Source organism: Choristoneura fumiferana, chromosome 12, assembly GCF_025370935.1.
Source record: "Choristoneura fumiferana chromosome 12, NRCan_CFum_1, whole genome shotgun sequence".
In the NCBI taxonomy this organism is placed as follows: domain Eukaryota; kingdom Metazoa; phylum Arthropoda; class Insecta; order Lepidoptera; family Tortricidae; genus Choristoneura; species Choristoneura fumiferana.
Window position 1 is genome coordinate 22,698,822 of NC_133483.1, and position 22,752 is coordinate 22,721,573.

The 22,752-nt window shown below is 43.7% G+C and overlaps 2 protein-coding genes and 1 long non-coding RNA gene across 4 annotated transcripts; 1 reads left to right on the top strand and 2 right to left on the bottom strand.

The window, feature by feature from the left end:
• Positions 1–6,591: 6,591 nt before the first annotated feature.
• Positions 6,592–10,262, bottom strand: LOC141433740 (palmitoyltransferase ZDHHC18-like). The gene is given in 4 exon segments (XM_074095833.1): positions 6,592–6,906; positions 7,841–7,899; positions 9,285–9,937; positions 9,939–10,262. Coding segments are annotated over 4 exon segments (1,206 nt in total). The 5' UTR covers positions 10,247–10,262; the 3' UTR covers positions 6,592–6,720.
• Positions 10,263–10,283: 21 nt separating this feature from the next.
• On the bottom strand, positions 10,284–14,336 carry LOC141433609 (uncharacterized). Of its 2 annotated transcripts, none has more exons than XR_012451939.1 (3): positions 14,037–14,336; positions 11,508–11,578; positions 10,284–10,313 (listed from the first exon to the last, which is right to left on the bottom strand). It is a non-coding gene; the product is annotated as an uncharacterized lncRNA (long non-coding RNA). The 2 variants fall into 2 exon arrangements; XR_012451940.1 differs by having other exon boundaries at positions 10,304–10,378.
• Positions 14,337–14,570: 234 nt separating this feature from the next.
• On the top strand, positions 14,571–19,811 carry LOC141433608 (solute carrier family 35 member E1 homolog). The gene is given in 3 exon segments (XM_074095720.1): positions 14,571–15,014; positions 15,016–15,142; positions 15,612–19,811. Coding segments are annotated over 3 exon segments (924 nt in total). The 5' UTR covers positions 14,571–14,825; the 3' UTR covers positions 16,220–19,811.
• Positions 19,812–22,752: the final 2,941 nt, after the last annotated feature.

The following is a 22,752-nucleotide window of genomic DNA, read 5'->3' on the forward strand; positions in this document are numbered from 1 at the left end:
TGCGTCATTTCGGTTCCAACTTCTTAGATTTTACTCGTAGTTTAGGTTATTTTTTGTTTATTTTAACATAATATGTTGGTTGTGGATTAGAAAGTCTTGCTAGTCACGATAGTACGGTTAGATGTGTGGAATGATTCGTTATAGCGTTTAGTTTCAGTTTGGTCCTAAGATCCAATGTTTGGTATGCTTCCATGTCAACAAAAAAAACATCATTTATACCGTTCTTGTGGATTTTTTTCTTTCAAATCAATTGAAATGTACAATATACCATCAGGACTTTCATTCCCCGCATACTCAGCATTCGAAAAACGCGCAAAAAATTCGCCCCCCACACCCACCCATCAGAGGCTCGCTTGGCTACATTACCTCGGTCCGTAGGTATTTAACATGTTTTTCGTGAATAACAACCAAATTGTCTGGATTTTGGGCCAAAAAAGATTTTTTTCCTATGAAGGTATTTATTCCACACATTTTAATACCTTTTTCGCCCGTGTCATTCGTCTCTTTTATTACCTTATTGATGTTTTAATCTCTTTTTGACTTGGAAATTGAGCTAAAATAAGGATAACACTGGTTTTCTTGTCCTTGTTTTACTTTTTCGTTCATTTCAAGCTGAATTTAACTAACACTATCATTTTTCTTTATTTTAAAAGAATTCTTGCCCCTCTAGAACGATTCAAAGCAAAATAAACCTTATTGTTATCAGTTTATTCTCAAGCATTTATAAATTTACCTGAATAATTTGTGTCTTCTATCAATGTGGGCGTTTTATTCTAAAACTTCTCTACATTATTGATGAAATTTAGAGTAGGATACTCGTAGGTGTCTCATTCATATTGTCTGCTACTTAGTTGGGGTGTTGAATGGTAGAATCATTATTTTTAGGTAAGGGAACTGTTACAGATATTGAAAAATAAAATTTCAATAAAGTACAATGTGTGGCACATATTTCGATAGCTCTTTTAAAATCATTTTGATGTGTCTTAAACAAAATTTTGATTAAATTAATGCTTTTGGAAATAATCGCTCCGAAAGTTGTGAAAATAAAATTGTGTCCTCTCCACGTCCTGTCCACCATATTTTCTAAAACGTTTACGTTTAAAAAAAAATATGAAAATTTATTTTATCCGCGTGAATAAACGCGTATGAGAATATTCATATTATATTATAAAATTATAATTCAACTGCTGAATCTAATGAAAATTTTAAGATTTCTCAAAAATAACATTTTGAATTCCATACCATATTGCTTAGGTACACCTATATTATGCGCATCAAACCTATGCCCTAACTAGCCCATGCCCTATGCTTCTGACAATCTCAAACTATCTTCATACCAAATTCATTTAAATAGATTCACCGGTTTAAGCGCGAAGACTAACAGACCGACGGCCGACGAACATACTTTCGCATTTGTAATTATTAGTAATAAGGATAATATCGAAAGTAGGATGGTTGCGGTGTTCTAGTGAAAATACCCTACATGGTATAGGTATGTACAACATACATATCTGTGTATTTAAATTCAATCAAAGAGGCACAACTCATACATAACTACCATAGAGGTATCATAGCTTATTTGAAAGTTTTGAAACATTTAAAAAAGTTAGTTTGCTGGTCGGTTTGCGCGTTTGCGCCTGGCAGCCGCTGTCACTGTCACTGGTTGTCACAGACTACTAAGAGATACTAACGTATCTGGTTGTCTCGGTGCGTCGCCGGCGTTCGGATCGTTTTGTATCAGTTTTATATCAGCTTTGTGGAGCAAGTGTCGGCCCGTCGTCCGCGCAGCCCGCCGCCCCTTGTCGTGAGCTCGAGCTTTACCATGAAGGTGAGGGCCGCGCGCCGCCGACCCGATTGTGACCACGTGGTCACCGGGGGGTCACGTAACACGTACACGTGGGTGGTGCAGCAGAACTGACTGACTGCGGCAGGCTCTGAGCTGCTCGTGACACTAGTAAGACGCTCCGGGTCATTGAGCAGAGTGGCCAGGTCGGAGCGTGTGCTGCGATGAACCCCCCCCCCCCCCTATCATTAGGTTAGAAGCCGCCGGCTCGCCGTCGCGTCCAACTATCTGGGGGGCTACTACGAAATTCAAAAATCGAAGTTCGTGTCGTCGCACATTCCCTCTCACTCTTGTATTAAATAATATAATCATCAGTGAGACGGCAAGATACCTACGAAGTTCGGATCCGACTAAAGGCATTCTTTCATTCGACCAATTCGCTGGCAATATTCGCAACTGATATTATACATAATGCACCTATAAGTACATTTCGCCGACAAACGATTAGCATTTTCGTTTCATTCAGTTGGCATACGAAGTAATACGCCGAAAAACTGCTTTGGGTTCAAAATCACTAAATTTCCACACTTACTATTCACTAATACGAATAATATTATTTGTTCGTAGCTAATACCGCTAATTTTCAAATTACCATGGGCTCATAATACCTAAAATGTCAAATGGTCTCTTGTATTCATCATCATCATCATCATCCCAGCCCCATATATACGTCCCACTGCTGGGCACAGGCCTCCTCTCAGAACAAGAGGGCTTGGGCCATAGTTCCCACGCGGGCCCAGTGCGGATTGGCAACTTCACACGCACCATTGAATTGCTTCGCAGGTTTGTGCAGGTTTCCTCACGATGTTTTCCTTCACCGCATAGCTCGTCGTAAATTTCAAATGTAATTCCGCACATGAATTTCGAAAAACTCAGAGGTGCGAGCCGGGGTTTGAACCTACGACCCTCTGCTTGAGAGGCGATAGGTCAAACCACTAAGCCACCACGGCATCGGCGTCGGCGGTCTCTTGTATTGAAATGAACGAAATTCATTAGGACTGATTTAAAATGTCATATTCACTAAATACCTCAGGATTGAAATGCACAATTCATTGCATTGCATTGTTTTATTTTGTGTACTTATGTAATTTGCGAAATGCGAATAAACGTTTTCTATTCTATTCTATTCTATTCAAATACCGAATGAAAGAAATGACAAAATATTAGAAACAACTCAAACCGAAAACACCCAAAAGGCAAAATGCCTAATTTTTTTTCACAGGTGTTTTTGAGAAATTTGATGTTGATTATTGACTTTTAGTATAGTTCCTGTTCAACATACAAATTAAGGTATTTTAACTTTTGGTTGTTGTAAGCATAATATGTTGTTTTGCCATGAAAGTGATTTTGAAGTTTAGGTATTATGAGACTAAGGTATTTTTTAATTCAGCCATATTAAGATTCCGGTGCTATAAGAAAACAAAATTAGGCATTCTGCAATTTAGGTATTTTGAGACCAAGAAGTTTTGAGGTCTGGGAATATTGATAAAAAGGTAAAATGCAATTTAGAAGTTCTAAGCCCAAAGCGAAAAACTATTGGTAGCATAAAATCAGATTAGTACATACACAGCCGATATAGAAGCGTATAGGTATAAAGCCAAATGATCATTTGGATGCATTTTGTCCGCGGTAGGTACGTACAGGTACATCCCCCTCCGACCTCCGCAGCTCCCAGTAACTATTTGGTCGTCAGCAGGCGTGCGCGAGCGGCAGCAGCCCCGCGCTGGGCGGGTCCCCGCGCGCCCCCCCGCCCGCCCCGCGCCCCCCGCGCGCCCCCCGCGCCCCGCGTCCCCCGCGCGTCCACACGCCAGCGCTTCCGCTACTCGACTTGTAAGTAACACCACAATACACGCGACAAAAAGCAGTAATTCGACTTCGTACTTAGCGCCCGAATCCACGCACGCACACAGCTAAGCGTCATTTACACGGCCGCTAAGCAATCTTCGCAAGACAAAACTATGCGGAGCCACGTTGCTTCAAAATTTATGGAGAGTTCGGCTAAGCATGTGGTAGCTTCTGTTTTACTTTATGTAGTCGCCAACCCTAGCGCTCCACGCTAGACATGGGTAATCTCAACTCCGCGAAGTGATCTGACTCTCCGATGGATATTAAGAGGCAATCCTGTACCTAATAAAATAAAAACAATAGTGATACATGGCGCGGTGGGCGGGGGGCAACAGCGTGGCGGTAGCGCTGGCAGCGAGCGCAATGAAGCGCTATCAGCGTTAAGCGGCAGCGCGTAGATAGCAAATAAGTAGGTAACTAAAAAGTTTGTGAGTGAGTAAGTATGTTTGTTACTTCTTCACGCTGAAACGGCTGAACGGATTTGGATGAAATTTGGCGAAAAGTTAGTTTATAACCTGGATTAAAACATAGGATACTTTTTATCCCGATATTCCCACGAAATAGGGATAAAATCTCGAAAAAACAACCGCTGGGTTAGAGTCATGAAATTTGGTATGTAGGTAGTTGGACGTCTGGAATAATACATAGGCAACTTTTTGACCCGATATTCCCACGTGATACCCAGGGATAAAATATTGAAATAACAACCGCTGGGCTTAGAGCCATGAAATTTAGTATGTAGGTAGCTTGACCTTTGGAATAACACATAGGCTATTTTTTACCCCGATAGTCCCACGGGATAGGCATAAAATCTTGAAATAATAACCGCTGAGCTTAGAGTCATGAAATTTGGAATGTAGGTAGTTGGACGTCTGGAATAACACATAGACGACTTTTTGACCCGATATTCTCACGGGATACCCAGGGATAAAATATTGAAATAACAACCGCTGGGCTTAGAGCCATGAAATTTAGTATGTATGTAGCTGGACGTCTAGAATGACACATAAGTGACTTTGTGACCCGATATTCCCATGGGATACCTAGGGATAAAATCTCAAAATAACAACAACTGGGCTTAGAGGCATGAAATTTGGCACGTAGGTAGCTGGACGTCTGGAATAACACATACGCTACTATTTATTCCGACTATTTATTCATCCCTGTATTATTATTATTATTATTATTTTTTGTAATTTTTTTCTTTAATTGTATACTGTAGTTTTTAAGTATTTTATCTGTAATCACGGGTCGAACAGTTGGGTATAGGTAGTAGCACGAGAGTTGAAGTGAATGATATGACGCACAGCTACAACATGTACCTATTGGTATGGTAATGACAGCAAGATTTTGACATTTACTCATTCATATCATTCATTCTCCTTTTGTGTGATCAGTTCTTGTGTTTAATCATTCACTTCAACTCTCGTGGCACTAAGTATCAATTATATTTTTATACGTAGGTATATTATCAGCAAAGCAAGTACAATCACACACATCAGCTCTCCTCCTCCCATGAAGTCGGTTATAGTCGAACTTGCCCAAAGGTTGTAGACGGGTGCACCGTGCCTTGCGCGGGCGCGGGGCGTTTCTCTGTAGTCCAGCCCAGCAGTGGCAGCAGTGAGCGGAGCGAGCGGCGGTCCGGCGCGGGCGGCGCTGGCGGCGGCCGGCGCTCAGAGAGCAGAGCGATCACGGCGAATGCATGCACAATGTTACGAGTACCTACCTACTCAACTAATTGTGTTCATTTTTAATTTACGTGAAACCCCACATATTGTCTTAGCGTAGTAGGTACAGTTGTACAATTAATAAAGTGATGCGGTACGGTAAGTGTTTTCCTTTACTCAGTATTTACAATAGCGGGAAATTATTAGACTTGCTGGACTTCTTGCAGGAGTTGCAGGTGCAGGCCATCTAATCGTCCCATTTGTACCTATCCAGACATTGAAATTTTCATTGAAGTAGGAAATTCTGCTGTTGTGGGCACGTGCACCATCTTGTTTGAAAAATGATATTCTATTAGTGTTTGAATGTTGGAGAGATAAGAGAACTGTTACGCGTCTTTTACTTGTTGAAAGTGCACAGTAAGTACTAGTACTAGGTAATGTTCATCACTTGTGTACTAAATAGGTATTCTTTATAGATATCTTGTATCAAATACTTACCTTTTATTTCTTGTATCTTGTGTCAAATGTTTGTTAGCAGAGGCGTCTTTACCTATAGTGCAGGGTGAGCGTTGCACACGGGCGCAGCGGGTGTTAGGGCGCCGGCCGCGGCACTTTGTAACTGTTCCATTTTGACCGCGCGCTTCCTAGATGGCGCTAAAGTAATAATTGCATACGGGCGCTACATGGGCTAAAGACGCCGCTGGTTTCTAGAGAAATTGTATCCTGAATAATAATCCTATCGATTAGTATAATAAAATAGCAAGTTGGTTTTTTTAATTTTAGTTGGTTCGAGTCCCGGGCGAGGCAAGCGCAATTTTAGTAAAATCTTTGAAAACAGTTTTGTTTGTTTTTAAATGTCTCCTTTAAAGTAAAATGAGCCAACAACTCAGGATTTAAGGTAGTTTCCTTCCAGGGCCGCGACTTATTTTTCCACACTCGTATATAGTTTTTCTGTACACGACTTCTGCACGTGTTTGTCGCCAACTCCTCCTAAACGGCTGATTTGGAAGAAATGTTGTGTGGATACTTCAATAGGTTCCTGGATGGTTTGAAAATGCAATCGGACCCGGTAGGTGGCGCTGTTGTCGGCATGTTATCTGTCATGTTGAATGTAGTACTGTTTGTTCGTCAAGACAACATCTGCCGGGTCCGCTAGTTATATAGCTATACTATAACATTTAAGTTTATTCGACACCGACGGCGACGGCGGGAACATCGCAATAATAAAAGAAACAATAAGCAACTTAGGTAATTATTTATTAACCACTCTTCATAAAGCGAGTCCAAAATCCTTACAACCAAAATAATATATTTGTACAAATGATCTGTAAGACTATAAATAGACGTCTCGGGCCGCAGCCGCGGTCAGAGCGGCGCGGGGGGCGCGGGGTGCGTCATCGCGGGGGGCGCGGGGGGCGCGGGGGGCAGCGGCGGCGGCTCGGGCTCGTCCAGGTCGAGCGCCGCGTCGATCATGGTCGTGTCGTGCAGCAGCCGCCGCCGCGCCGCGCTCAGCGCCCCGACCCCCGCCCCCGCCGCCCCGACCCCCGCCCCACCGCCCCGACCCCCGCCCCCGCCGCCCCGACCCCGCCCCCGCCGCCCCCACGCCGACCGTCGCACCGCCGATGCACACCTCTGCAACAACAATACAACAGTGTTACGGTTACGGTACATCTACAGGGTGATCCATCCAAATGGATCAGTACGCAGAAGTCAAAAACTATAAGAAATAGCGAAAACTGTGTTTAGGAACTATAGGAACATTGGCGTCGATTTTTTTCTCATTGTGAGAGGAGGCCTGTGTATGCCCAGCAGTGGGACATAAATAGGCTGGCATGATAAAGTTTTTTGGGCAGTCGGGTGTTGATTTTTATTGTGTAAAAAATATTTTTGGCTTATTTTTCTGTCAACTTTACGCAAGTTCCATTACATCGCGGCGCTCGATCGACCACTACCGAGTACCGACGCAACTATAGACATGAAATCGAATAGATTATATCTACGCAATAACAGCGAAGAGACATCAGTTAGCGCGGCTCCCCCGGCGCACGGCCCCTGGTGACGTGGGGAGTCCGTAAGACATTGTCCCGGTATATACTGTCTTTTAAGACCTTTTAGTATTGTCCAAGTAAAAAAAAAACAATGTATTTTAGCTGTCGCCCTGCGTCGGTTTTTAAGGCTGCGTTTCTACCAGAGATGTGCGAGCAAAGTGTTTGTCACGAACCAATGGAGACGTTTCTTTTGTCTATCCTACTCGTAGCTCCGCTCAACTGTTCCCACTAGAGCTGTGCTGTGCACATTTTCCGCAAAACATCCTCGCACACCTCTGGTCACCACCAAGACGGTAATGGGGTGAGCGTGTGGTGTCTGGTGTGGTGGTGTGGTGGTGTGGTGGTGTAGTGGTACTGACCGCGTAGAGGCGTGGGGTCGAGGTCCAGGCTGTGGTTCATGTACGCGTGTCGCGCGTCCCCCGCGCCGCCCGCCGCCCCCCCGCCGCCGCCCCCGCGCCCCCGGCGAACAGGTTGGTGCAGCTGCCGCCCAGCGAGCCTGCAATGTTATAACAACAGTTCACGTTTCGCACACTACAATCAGAGCTAGTGGCCGACTGGTCGTTCTGCTTCTTAACAAGAGAAAAAGTAAGGGTATTGCGTGCATCCAATTTTAAGGGATAAGGTCACCCATGGTCAGTTCATAATGTTAAATATCCAAAATGAAGGAATTTTGAGCCCAATTTCTTTAACAATTTCACTGTCACGCGTTCGAAAAGCGCAGTCCCCGTGAAACAGACTGACTACTGACACGACACGACACGCGGCAGCTGTACATTAGGGTGGAGCGTTTATGTATGGAGAAAAAAATACTTATTTAATCAGTCTCGAATAAGTAGTATTAAAAGTTGCATATGGACTAGTTTCTTACATAAGTATTTCTATATTGAAAATACAGACTGAGATATGGATGCACAGAAAAACCAGAAAAAGAGACTAGCACTGGTAATCGAACCCAGGTCCTCAGCATTCTGTGCTGCGTGCTATAACCCCTACACCACTGCTAGACAGGAATCTAGGACACGAATTTTTCCTATGCATACATATCTCAGGTTGCTTATTTCTACTTTGCTACTTAAGCAGCAGCACTAGCGACGTCTATGTGGCGTCGACAGACGTCACACTCTTTCGGAACCAAGCGCTCACCCAGACAAGATATGTCGCTCCTAAGCAATCAAATTATGATTGTTTTTTTGGAGTCTTTTTGTATTTTTTATTTCAACTCCAAATTTGTTACTTTTACGGGTATCCCGTGAAACCATATCGAAAATACAAACTGAGACATGGATGCACAGAAAAACCAGAAAAAGAGACCAGCACTGGGAATCGAACCCAGGTCCTCAGCATTCCGTGCTGCGTGCTATAACCCCTACACCACTGCTAGACAGGAATCTAGACACGAATTTTTCCTATGCATACATATCTCAGGTTTCACGGGATACCCGTAAAAGTAACAAATTTGGAGTTGAAATAAAAAATACAAAAAGACTCCAAAAAACCAATCATATTTTTATATTATTTTTTCGACATGTTTCAGCCCTGTACTTTACCTCAAAGATTTGATTTTTGAATGAAAATTTCGTAATTTAACAAAAATAAATGAATTTGTTTTACATTGAAAGTGGCGGGACATCAACTTGAATCAAAAATTGTATCAATACATACAGTTTCGTGTTACGAGTCACATAAACGAAAATTGGTGATATTGGTAGTTTTGGTAGTCTATTTAATTTAAGAAAATCGCTCCACCCTACTGTACGTACATACTAGCACCGCTCTCAGGGCTCAGGGCTCAGGGCGCCGCGAGCCGCACGTAAATATAAATTTGGAAATCTGAAGAGGCGCATGCATCTCTAGGTTGGACAATGTACGAGCGGCACTGACCGTCTCTCGTGAAGGAGACGCGGGGCTGCTGCAGCACCTGGAGCAGCGCCGGCGGCAGCGGCAGGTCTTGGTCGACCAGCCCGCGCCGGTCGATGAGGCTGGGCGCCAGCGGCGCGCACAGCACGTGCCAGCAGTTGGCGCAGGCGCCGCCGCGCGAGTACGGGTTGGCGCGCTCGGCGTCGCCGGCGCCGCGGCGGCCGCTGAACGAGCCCTTGATGTCCTCGTTGGTGGTCTGGTCGGTGGCGGCCAGGTACGTGTGGAAGCCGGCCAGCCCCAGCACGGACCAGACGGCCAGGAAGCAGACGGCGGCGGCCAGCGCCGTGAGCGGCTGCGCGCGCAGGGCGGCGGCGAGCCCGGCCGCGCGCGCCTCCAGCGCCAGCCGCGCCAGCGCGCACGCCAGCACCCACACGCAGAGGAAGGCGAGCGACACCACGAACGTGTAGAAGGACCGGTAGTTGCGGCGCCCCACGCAGTTGCCCACCCACGGGCAGTGGTGGTCGAACCGCTCCACGCAGTTGTCGCACAGCGAGCAGTGCGAGGCGCGCGGCGGCCGGAACAGCTTGCACGTGAAGCAGTACTTGAGCTTGACGGGCCGGCCGCGCACCAGCACCTCGCGCGCGCGCGGCGGCGGCGGGCCGCGTCCCCCTCCCGGGCGCCAGCGCCAGCGCCGCCTCCGCGGGCGCCGCGCGCGGCAGGATGCCCGGGTCGCTGAGCGCCGTGCGCAGCAGCGCGCCCAGCGCGAGCGCCGCCAGCGCGCCGCCGCCGGCCGGCAGCGCGGGCGACACGCGCCGCGCCAGGAACGGCCCGTCCACCGCCAGGTGCAGCGCCGCCGTGCCCGCCACCAGCGCCAGCGTCAGCACGAACACGCCCGGCGCCGGCGCCGTCATCAGCCGCCCGTCGCACCAGAACCGGTTGCGCCCCGCGAACACCTCCCACTTGCGCGTCACGCGCCGCCGCGCCATCTCACCATGCCCCCCCTGTCCCCTGCCCCGCCTGCCCCGCCTGCCCCGCCTCCCCGACCGCCGCCTCCTGCAACACGACCGACGCCGGCATCACGCGAGAGCCCGGCTTTCTCCGAGATGTCACACGGAGACCTAGCACGAATGGATTGAACGAAACTTTTGTACGATAATAAAATAGCAGATGCACGACGATTTCATATTTATTTTGTGTGAAATATATTCAAATAAGTACTCATACATAAAACACAAATACTTTCATTCACTCATTCAAACTATTCGTGCCAGCTGTTGAGAATCAACCTGTACATTTCCGATTCAAAAGCCGTAAGTCATTCTATAATTTTGCGTGAGGTAAAATTGACGTATTAATTGATGTATTACGCCAAAAAAAACGACCATTTGTATTAACATACACTGAGTAATATGACGCATTGTAAATCCCTATGTTAAGTACACCGGGAATAATTTGCTTTAAATCTACCTACGTATTCAGTTATAACTTGATTTAGACAACATTCACTTATTGTTAACTAGAGTTTACCCGCGGCTTTCCACGCGTAAATCATTAAATACAGCAGTTGAATTGAAATTCCGGGATTAAACAAAATTCCCACGGGGATTCCCGAAAATTACATCGTGGTTTTCATTGACATTGCATTGAAAGCCACAATGTCTAATTTCGTGACTCAGCCCAACAGTTGTTATTTCGAGATTTTAACCCTATCCCGTGAGAATATCGGGATTAAAAGTAGCCTATATGTTATTCCAGATGTCCAGCTATCTACATACCTACTAAATTTCATCCAAATCCATCCATCCTATTGTAGAATCCATTCTATTGTAGAATCCTTTGCTACATTCTGGATTCAATGTACGCCCTCGCCGTAAATACACTATTTTGCTCCCTTGTGACACAAATAACTATTTCAGCACAATTATATATTGACAAAATTTACTTTGGATGGCCATTTTGGTACAAATTCAAAATAGTCAATTCAAGTGGATGATTTTCCATTTGTACAAAATGACAGTAAATCATGTGCGTCTCTAACCTAACGCGTTTAAGTTTAACGCACATCATAAAACAATCGAGCGCTTAAATGAGTACAAAAATCATTAAAAAGGAATTAACATGACAATCTTAATAACTTGCACAGGAAGTTAATTTATACTCCGGTACGGCCTCATTTGTGGAGTACTTAATATTTTTATAGACACAGAAGTAAGCGGAAAGGGAATGTTAGAATGAGATAGAACAAACCTTTTTCGAGTAAGCTCCGCACACGGCTTTCAGGATGTGGTACCATACGCACATGCTCCGCGCGCCGTCATCTGCGGACAGGAAGCGAGCGAGCGTGAGCGGAGCGCGAGCCGAACGCCGCGGGGCGCTACCAATAATAAATGTAATAGATTCTGCTATCGGCTCGATAATTTCACTAATACTTGTTAGCGGGAGATAATGATAGTGGCGATAAGATTACGACGCGGACGCGGACGTGGACGGCCGGCCCACGCGAGCAGAGCGGCCGCGCCGGCGCTTGCTTGCACTGTCGTCGCTCAATCAGCAGTCAGCAGGCGCAATGACAATCTAAAGATTATAATATTGACGCCTGAAAGACTTTTTCCATCATATTAATCAAAACCAAGCACTGCCTAAAAATACGCTGACGCACCGTAAATGCAAACGCGATCGCGAGCCTCGTGCGTCATGTTTTTAACGCGTACGGTATACGGTAAAGGTAATGGTGGGGCAGTTTCCTAAAATGTATACTGCTCAAAAGAAAATAAGGGCCACATGAATTTTATGGGTGAAACGAAGACAAATAAATATAATTCTTTATGACATTCCTGGTCTAAAAATGGTTTTATTGAATGCAACATAACACAGTACAAGTACTTTTCATCCAATTAAATTAAAAATGCGAGTGGCCCTTATATTCTTTTGAATAGTATAAAAAAATGCATTTATTTCCCAAGGGAGCGCCAAAGTTCGCATACTCTTCGCTAGTCATACCGTGATTTTTGTCCGAATCATCGTTTGTGATAAAAAAAAACCACTTAAACCTTAAATTTTTCTGAAATTTTTAAATGGTTATCCTATAGAAAACTATAGGTTAGGTTAGGTTTGTTTTATAACAATTCTGAACAATTATTGAATTCAGAGAAAAAAGAGTTATGAGTCTTTCAATGAGGCTGCCTAGCCTCAAGAAAAAAAATAGAAAAAAAAAGAGATGACAAACAATAATTCTGACAAACATTACATTCGGATTTTTAATAAGTTTGCGAGCCAATATGGACCCATTTCCCAAACGTTACCAGACCATACCAGAAGTCCGTATTGTCTAACATGAACATGCTGATGCTCGCTATCAATATCACATTCAGTCAGATCTTTTCTTGAACATCATTCATTCATTTTCATTTGAAGAAAGAATCAGTGAAAGCGATTGAGATTTGAGTAGTATGTTAGTTGTTATTTTTTACGTTTTTAATATTTTTAACCTTGGTTATTCATTTGTTTGCTTTAAATATTTCAATGTAATTTATGATCCACTTCCAGTAGTGGGATCGACTTCAAATTTAGTATTTGGTAAGAGATGTCGCTATTAAGCAATCAAATTTTTTTTTTTTGTCCGGGTGAGCAGTCAGTTCCGATGGGGTGCTGAAAGTTTCTCGTTGAGGGCTAAAGCATAGATGTCGCTAGTGTCACCGCTTAAGTGACTAAATAAGAAACAAACAAGCTGAGATATGTGGTGCTTAGGAGAAATTTGTGTCTGTCTGTACACCTGTGCAGAGGTGGTGTTGCGGTATAGCACGCAGCATCGAATGTTGAGGAAAAAAAAAAAGATATGAATTTTATGGAATGACCGTAAAAGTAACAAAATTTGGAGTTTTTTTTAGTATCTTACATTTTTAACTAGGCTTTGTACACTAAATGTGACTATGCCAGCCTCATAAAATTTGGAGTTGAAATAAAAACTCCAAAAACCAATCTTAATGTAAGTATGATTATGATTTATGGTAAAAATTTATCACTATATCAGAGCAACATAGTTGCCAATACTGTTGCCCACTCATGAATGTCAGTGATGCAAGTTGACAGTGTGTGTACACTAACTGCGAGGTGTTGCATTTGTAGACATACCATGTATTATGTGGTCAATTGTTTTCATTTCTATATTTAACAATAAAGGTATCCATACACACACATTTACCTAACACATGCTTCCCCCACTTTAAGGTACCTAATGGCAATGGCAATGTACACTCCATGCCACTGATGGATACTTAAGTAAAGTACCGTGCAAGCATCAAAAGGTAGTCAGTGAAGAACGACACTACACTATTCCAACTAATTGAAGCACAATAGCTGTAATGTAAGCATACTTTAACATTATGATGAGTATGCAATGAATTCTTCATGACATGAGACATAGACCTGTAATAAGAACACTGTATGTCTCAGGGAAAAGGCGTTTTCCATTGTCCTGCCCAGTCATAAACAATACATATTATATTACGGCCACAGCCTGTAGGCCTGGGAGGTCTGGATCGTGATGTGATGATGTCATCACAGTTGCCTCTCGGCCATCACTCGGCCTCCACGACCTGCCTCAACTGATTTCTGTATAAAACTTTCTGCAAGTTCAAATTATGATTATGAGGACGGGACTTCAATTTCAAAAAGGGCGCCGGTGTGTCAGTCTTGAGACGAAGGTGCAACTAGGAAGACTGCGGACGACACCGCGTCGTGGACGCAGCGGGCGGCAGCGCCTCGCTCAGAGCTCACCTGTCGCTCGCGTGCAGCATCCGCCCCGCGCCCAGGGAACCCTGACGCGACGTCTTGACCTCTAATAAACACTCCCACGCGACACCACTTCACGACTCACTCGATCTATTGTTCGATAATCAATATTTTATGTAAATAAACTCCACCCACTATCGTGCTCCGTGGTGATTATGTTCCCTACCAAATTATCTTTAAATAAATCAGTAAATAATAAATTCATTAAAACGTTAAACGAAGTAACAAACTTTCTCTTGCTTTTTTAGCTGTCGAACTAAAATTACCACAGATTCATCAATCACATGATAATAAAAAAAAAAACGCTTCGCCGTGTTCATTCATTCGACCGTCGACCTCATCAGGTCGACATTATTGAACAAAACTTACTAGACAATATATTTATTATTCAATTCAATAGTTTTTTCACGAGATCTCTTCCATTCCAGCAATTTGATTGAATGTATGCGATGTGCGTAATTAATTATTGAAAATATGAAGGTAGGTATGTTTGTCTCGGAATAATTCTGAGGTCAACCTACGGCCGATTCGAACGCGGAGCTACTCTTAAAACCATGACTCGAACGTCCCGAAAACGTCATCCCGACAGTGACAGTAAAGTGACACATTTCAATTTCAGCTGGAGAGTCGTCAGTCAGATGAGATGAGATGTATTTCGTAAGCCAGGCTAGGGAAATCGGGTTACGACCACATTAAAAGAAAATTAATAAAACCGATCTCGGGTTTCGAGGCGGCGACATGAGCGGTCTCGGTGTCGGTCGGTAGTCGGGCGCGATGCGCGGCTGGGCGCGCTCCGGCGCGCTGGCGGCGCTGTGCGCGCTGTGGTTCGGCTGCAGCGCGCTGGGCAACGTGGTGGGCAAGCTGCTGCTGCAGGAGTTCCCGTGGCCGGGCACGCTGGCGCTGGCGCAGCTGGTGGGCGCGGCGCTGCTGTGCTCGCTGCTGCTGTCGCTGTCGCGCGAGAGGGCGCCGCCCGCGCGCGCCGCGCCGCCGCTGCGCGCGCTGCGCTGCTGCGCTCGCCGGCGCCAAGTTCCTCACGGCGCTCTGCTCGCAGCTCTCGCTCTGGACGGTGCCCGTCTCCTACGCGCACACCGGTGAGCGCCCACTTCGGCTCTGGCAGTCTGACATGTATCTGGCACATGATATTCATTAGCAAGCATAGTCTCTCGTATGTATCGGTGGAGGGTGGTATAACCATAGTAAAATAGAACAAATAGGTTCATTACGAACAAAAGTACACCGCAGCTGCCGCACCGTAGGCTTAAATGTGTGCGCGCCGGTAAATTCTTAAATAATATTTTAAAATTTAGTATAATAATAATAATAATAGAGCAGCAAACAATCTTGTTTCTCTAGACACAGATATTAGACTATTTTAGGTTAACTTTCATACTAAAATTATTTGCCGGTAGGTAATTAATTAATCTAAATAAAATACGACAACCCTAAGCGTCTGCGCCGGAGTAGGCAGTTAAGTGTCCTAAAGGGTCGGAGTGTGCATACTTGTTCTATTTTAGTATGGTATAACGGTCGGTCGGGCGGCGGCGGCGGGTGGTGTTCCAGTGAAGGCGACGACGCCGCTGTGGACGGCGGGGCTGGCGTGGGCGCTGTTCGGCGAGCGGCAGGCGGCGGGCGTGGCGCCGGCGCTGGTGCTGGTGGCGCTGGGCGTGGCGCTGGCGTCGGCGACGGAGCTGCAGTTCCACTGGGGCGGGCTGGCGGCGGCGCTGGCGGCGGCGGCGCTGCTGGCGCTGCAGCACCTGTACTCGTCGCGGCTGCTGGCGGGCGCGGGCTGGTCGCCGCTGCGGGCGCTGCGCGCGCTGTCGGCGCTGGCGGCGGCGCTGTTCCTGCCGGTGTGGGCGTGGCGCGACGGCGCGGCGCTGGCGCGGGACGGGGTGCCGGCGCGAGCGGCGGCGCTGCTGGCGCTGGACGCGCTGCTGGCGGCGGCGGCGGCGGCGGCCGCGTTCAGCGTGCTGGCGCGCGTGACGCCGCTGTCGTACGCGGTGCTGTCGTGCGGCAAGCGCGTGCTGGTGGTGGGCGGGTCGCTGCTGGCGCTGCGCAACCCGGCGCCGCCGCTGAACGTGGCCGGCATGGCGCTGGCGGCCGGCGCCGTGCTGCTCTACCAGCGGGCCAAGCTGCGCGCGCCCGCCGCACAGCCGCTGCTGCCCGTCTGACTGATCTGTGCTGTGCGTGATCCGTAGCTAAATATTAGCTAGTGTTTTCAAATATTTACAGGGTGATATGCGATGAGGCGACTTCATTATCCGTGAATCGCGAGAGGCGCTTCGCTCTTTGAGAGAACGGGCTCGGTCTTCGTGTTTTGTGTGTAGAGCGAGGAGTTCTAATTGATCTGAATATCCTGGAGCGACGACTCACTTTTTACTCATTTTAAAACTACTATTAGGCCCGGCGCCCACTATCGGCACGGCATGACAGGGCACGACTGTCGGTAACGTAAGGCATAGCTGGGAAGTCTTCGGTAGCGCAAGTCATACCTAAGGACGCAACTCTCGGCTACCTGTAGTTTCGGCAACCTTAGGGTCACGCACGCCGCGCCGTTGATTCACCCAAAATCTTTTTAGAAATAAAGCCTTTCCGGCTGTTAGTTTTTCTTCGTCATCAGCAAGAATAGCAATGAACACTAGGTCCCAATCCATTGTGAATACGACTGTTCGCTTGCAACATTACAACCATTCTAAATTTAAGCTAGGGACCAGGCTAATGCGGTGCGTTCCTGAGTAGACCTCAGCATCCCTGAGAACTCCTTGGCATTACCAAGCTGACCTCAGCATCCCTGAGAACTCCTTGGCATTACCAAGCTGACCTCACCATCACTGAGAACTTCTCGGCATTACCAAGCTGACCTCAGCATCCCTGAGAACTCCTCGGCATTACCAAGCTGACCTCAGCATCCCTGAGAACTCCTTGGCATTACCAAGCTGACCTCACCATCACTGAGAACTTCTCGGCATTACCAAGCTGACCTCAGCATCCCTGAGAACTCCTTGGCATTACCAAGCTGACCTCACCATCACTGAGAACTCCTCGGCATGCCTGAGAACCAGGGCCAGCTTTCACATATTAGAGGCCCTCTGGGCACAACATGCTGCATTCTGTATAAGCCTGACTTTCAGGCGAGAGTGGAGTAGGGACTAGGGGCCCTAAGACGTCGCGCGCGGGGCTCTGGGCACGTGCCCAGTGTGGCCAGCGGGGAAGAGGGGCCTGCTGAGAACTCATCGGCAATTATGCCGTCAGTGTGCGTCCACGCGTAAGTATGCCGAAGGATTCCTCGCCATGTCGTGCCGATAGTGGCCGCCAGGCCTTAGTTAATTTTTTTTTAGCAGACTAGTGCCTCCTCTCAGCGGCTTGTTACATAACATCCTGTAAATGTATAGGTAGGTTTAATTTTTATCTCCTAATATTTTTCTATTAATTTCGTCTTGCTTAGTTTAGCAAACAGTGTCAGTAGGTAACAGAATGATTAAGCATCACAAACAGTATTAAACACTTGAGTATTAGTACTACTAGTGACCGAAGTCTTATAAAGGGTTTAGCAGGCTAAGGAAGGACATGTGACCCCTGTGAAGAAAAGGTGAATTGGTAAATGTCAATTGTTTGTCGCCTCATAACTAGTAATCACTCCAACTCTCAGCCCTCTATTTTGAACTGTCACAGAGATAATGTAAAAAATGTATTTTCTTAACATTTGTTTCAAACTCGTTTTTCTCCTAATCCATAGTAGTGCTCTTTGTGTAAGTTTTTGGTTACAAAATACGTCACGATCGCGTACGCGTTAAAATCTCAATTTGTATGGAAACACGAACATCGCTAACGTTCTGCTAGAGGCGCTCTTCGTGTTTCCATATAAATTGAGATTTTAACGCGAACGCGATCGAGACGTATTTTGTAACCGAAAAATTACACTAAGGGCACAGCTAAAGCATCGAAACAGAATCTCACCTACGTAGTTTGAGTGGGAGTATATATACCTTACAATTTTATTAATATTTTAAACGAGAAAAATAGAAAGAAAAAAATGACAACTTGTTTTTTGACAGCTTTATTAAACAAGTTTTATTAATGTACAACTATGAAAAAAATAATATAAATTGCAAATAGTACTAGCTACTACCATACGAAAAATCAAATGATTATAATTGGTGCAACATACTGAAAAAAATAAAAAAAACTGACGAAAGTATTCCAACACAGAAGCAGTTCAGTAGCCTTTTGTGACAGCCATACGTCAAATTCAGAATAATACACTCTTTGTTGCTAGGCAACGAACATGAAACTTAAAAAGCGAACCTTCAGAAGGCTAGACTCTTGATACTTGAATACTTTCGTTAGTTTTTTTTTTTTTTTCAGTATGGTCACAGTGTAAGAAAATGGTATGGTATACCAATTATAATCAATTATTTTTTTGTATGGTAGTAGCTATAGGTACTATTTTTTTTTATTCGACAAGCGAGCAAGTGGGTCTCCTGATGGTAAGAGATCACCACCGCCCATAGACACCTGCAACACCAGCGGGATTGCAGATGCGTTGCCAACTTAGAGGCCTAAGATGGGATACCTCAAGTGCCAGTAATTTCACCGGCTGTATTACTCTCCACGCCGAAACACAACAGTGCAAGCACGGCAGGATTAGCGAGCAAGATGGTGGTAGTTATCCGGGCGGACCTTGCACAAGGTCCTACCACTTGCAAAATTTACAATTTATATGATTTTTTTCATAGTTCTACCTTCAAAGAAACTTGTTAAATAAAGCTGTCGAAAAATAAATTGTAATTTTTTTCCTTCTATTTTTCACGTATAAAATATTAATAAAATTGTAAGGTATACTCCCACTCAAACTACGTAGCTGCGATTCTGTTTCGATGCTTTAGCTGCTATGGATTAGGAGAAAAACGAGTTTGAAAAAAATGTTAAGAAAATACATTATCTCTGTGACAGTTCAAGATAGAGGGATGAAAGTTGGAGTGATTACTAGTTATGATGCGACAAACAATTGACATTTACCAATTCACCTTTTCTTCACAGGGCCACATGTCCTTCCTTAGCCTGCTAAACCCTTTTCATTGATTTCTAAACCCATTTGATGATACAAATTGCTCTTGCATTGTATTTTAGCAGAGCTGGAGAGCCAAAGGCTAATGAAATGTGCTTTGCCCCCTGAACTTTTAATCATGCTCTTATAATATGAACAAATTAACAAAGGCATGTTAATCTGTGCCTACTAAAAGTATAAAATTGATAGCAAAATGCTAAACAAACTGAACATTACTTGTGTAATAAAGTTGTAAAACTTGTATCAGAGTAATTGTTACATCATTATTATTATTATTTTCTATTTTGTTATGATTCTGATGTTTTTTTTTTATTTATATTGGTCAGCACACTTGATACGCCTTGGAACGACTCTAATCTGCTTAACAAGCTAAACAGTAAACACCAACAAACCAATTCCATTTTAATCATGAATTTAGTGAATTCGTTGACGACGCCTTGGAATACTAGTTTCCTCTTGTTTTTTTTTGTTCTGTGTAAATAAATAAAAATGCGTATTAAAATAATAATATGATACCTAAAACATTTTGTATGACAATTTGTACTTTTAGGAATAGGTATAAGAATATGTTTTTTTTTTGTTTTTTGAATTCATAGATAAATAAATATATTATGTACTTATATGATTCTTTCTCTGTCTATTCTGAATTAGTCTTCATTTTGTTATTGGGCTTGCATACAGATTCTGTAGTAAACTATTTTTGTGAATTAATGAGTATATAATTTGTTTTATATTTTCTTGTTTGATTATAACCTGCCCTGCCTATCCATATTACATACTATAAATAACCAAACAGAACAGCAGAGACATTTTTTTATTTATCTTATCATCAAATCTACAATTTCGCTTCATTTCTCAAATGTTTAATATTAGGGGAGGCCAAGAGGGGATTTTGTGCGTTTTACTCGAGCGCGTCAGATAACCATATAGGGAGAATCCTTGCACCCTGTAAAGTGCCCCCACCATATATGAACCCTTAATATAGGGGCGTGCGTTGAAGGTAGCCGACCAGATTATAAAAAAAAAAACAACCCTTAGGAAATGTATACGGATTTTTAGATAAGTGAATAGACAGATTTGTGGTAGACATTTGTTTCGAGTTCTGTGCTATTTACTTGTTCAGGAATTGTGTATGGCCTAACAGACAACTTACAAAAAATTCAAGAGTTGCAATCAACACAATCACGAGATGACGAGGTGCAGAAACCGAGAGGTATTAATCTGACGGGTTGGTTGGTAAGGGTGGCCGTAAGGAGGGGAAAAAAAAGTTATTCGAGCGTATGATACTCACAGGTAATGTTAAGTGAACCCAAAAAAAATCCTTTTGAAATGACTCGAATGAATGAATCGATTTGGACCCGACCAAAAGTCATAACCGATTTTAAAAAATGTAAAAAAAAATCGTGACCTTTATACTCGAGCGCGTCAGATTTTTGGGTGCGTCCCACGAGATATAACTACAAAATATCTAATTTCATATTAATACCGTTCAGAAGATATAATGAACGTTAGCTATAACAAAAAAGTATATTTTTTAACGTATAACGCTTATTACATAACGTCATTGTTCGATACAGCGCCATCTATAGTTCATCTGCTGAACTAGATAGCTTGCTAATTAATAAAAATGATCGATGCCCGTTAACATTCATGCACCTCATTAGTTACAAAATAAAACACAAAATGTGGTGGCGCTAGTATCGTTTGTTTGTCAGTGTTCCATTGCACGCTTCGAAGTAAAAGTCAAAAAATCCAACCGATCTCTCATTTTGGGCATCCAATTTTACAGTTATTTTATAAAACTTTAATTTGTACAAGATTTATATGGACTCATTTCTTGTAACATACATACATTACATTAGGTATATCACTCATAATATATAATGTGTGAATGTTAAATTATGTGGCGGCTTTCTTTGACGTCAGGTTTTTTTTTGTAACAGCGGAAAAAAATAATGGCTTGCTTGATTGTTTGCTTGCATCAGGTTTTAATGAATTATAAGTTTTTTCTTAGGTGTTATGAACATTACACGCTTTTATAGTTATACCTAAAAAAAAATTTTTTTTTTAAATGATACTTGTCGTTCATTATATCCAGTGAACGTTATACTAAACAAGTATAAAGTGAGCGTATATATTATGAACAACTAGCTTTTACCCGCGGCTTCGCACGCGTAAACTATTCGGTCTGGTAATTGCAATTGAAATTTTCGGGATTTTACAAAATTCCCCTGGAAATTTCCAAAATTTATATCGTGGTCTTCATTGAGGTTGTGTTGTGAATAACTGTACCAAATTCAAGACTCTAAACCCAGTGCTAAAATTTCAAAATTTTTCCCTATCCAAATTCAAATTCATATAATTTATTCAGTAAATAGCCGCAATGGGCACTTTTACACGTCATTTTTTTAAATACCAGCACTTTCGGAAAGACCATCATTGCCAAGAAGAATGCGCCGCAAGAAGCTTGGCAGAAAGTCATTTTGAAAAATAAAATAAGTACAAATAAAATACTTAAAAACTACAGTAAGTATACACATAAAGAATAAATTACAAAATAATAATAACAATAATACACGGATGTATGGGGTCCTTAGTTACAAAACTGTCCCGTGGAAATATCGGGATAAAAAGTAGCGTATGTGTTATTCCAGACGTCCGGCTACCTACATACCAAATTTCATGCCTCTAAGCCCAGCGGTTGTTGTTTCGAGATTTTATCCCTATCCCGTGGGAATATCGGAATAAAAAGTAGCCTATGTGTTATTCCAGAGGTCCAGCTACCTACATACCAAATTCATGGCTCTAAGCCCAGTGGTTGTTTATTCGAGATTTTATCCCTAGTTATATCGGGTCAAAAAGTCATTTAAGTGTTATTCCAGATGTCCAGTTACCTACGTACCAAATTTCATGACTCTTAAGCCCAGCGGTTATTATTTCGAGATTTTATCCCCCCGTGGGAATATCGGAATAAATAGTAGCCTATGTGTTATTCCAGAGGTCCAGCTACCTACATACCAAATTTCATGGCTCTAAGCCCAGTGGTTGTTATTTCGAGATTTTATCCCTAGTTATCCCGTAGGAATATCGGGTCAAAAAGTCGCTTAAGTGTTATTCCAGATGTTCAGTTACCTACATACCAAATTTCATGACTCTAAGCCCAGCGGTTATGATTTCGAGATTTTATCCCTATCCCGTGGGAATATCGGAATAAATAGTAGCCTATGTGTTATTTCAGAGGTTCAGCTACCTACACACTAAATTTCATGGCTCTAAGCCCAGCGGTCGTTATTTCAAGATTTTATCCCTAGGTATCCCGTGGGAATATCGAGTCAAAAAATTGCCTATGTGTTATTTCAGACATCCAATTACCTACATACCAAATTTCATGACTCTAAAACTAGCGGTTGTTATTTCGAGAATTTATCCCTATCCCGTGGGAATATCGGGATAAAAAGTATCCTATGTTTTAATCCAGGTTATAAACTAACTTTCCGCTAAATTTCATCCAAATCCGTCCAGCCGTTTAAGCGCGAAAAAGTAACAAACATACTCACTCACTCACTCACTCACAAACTTTCACATTTATAATATTAGTAGGATATATAATACATTCATATATCTCGTATTACATTT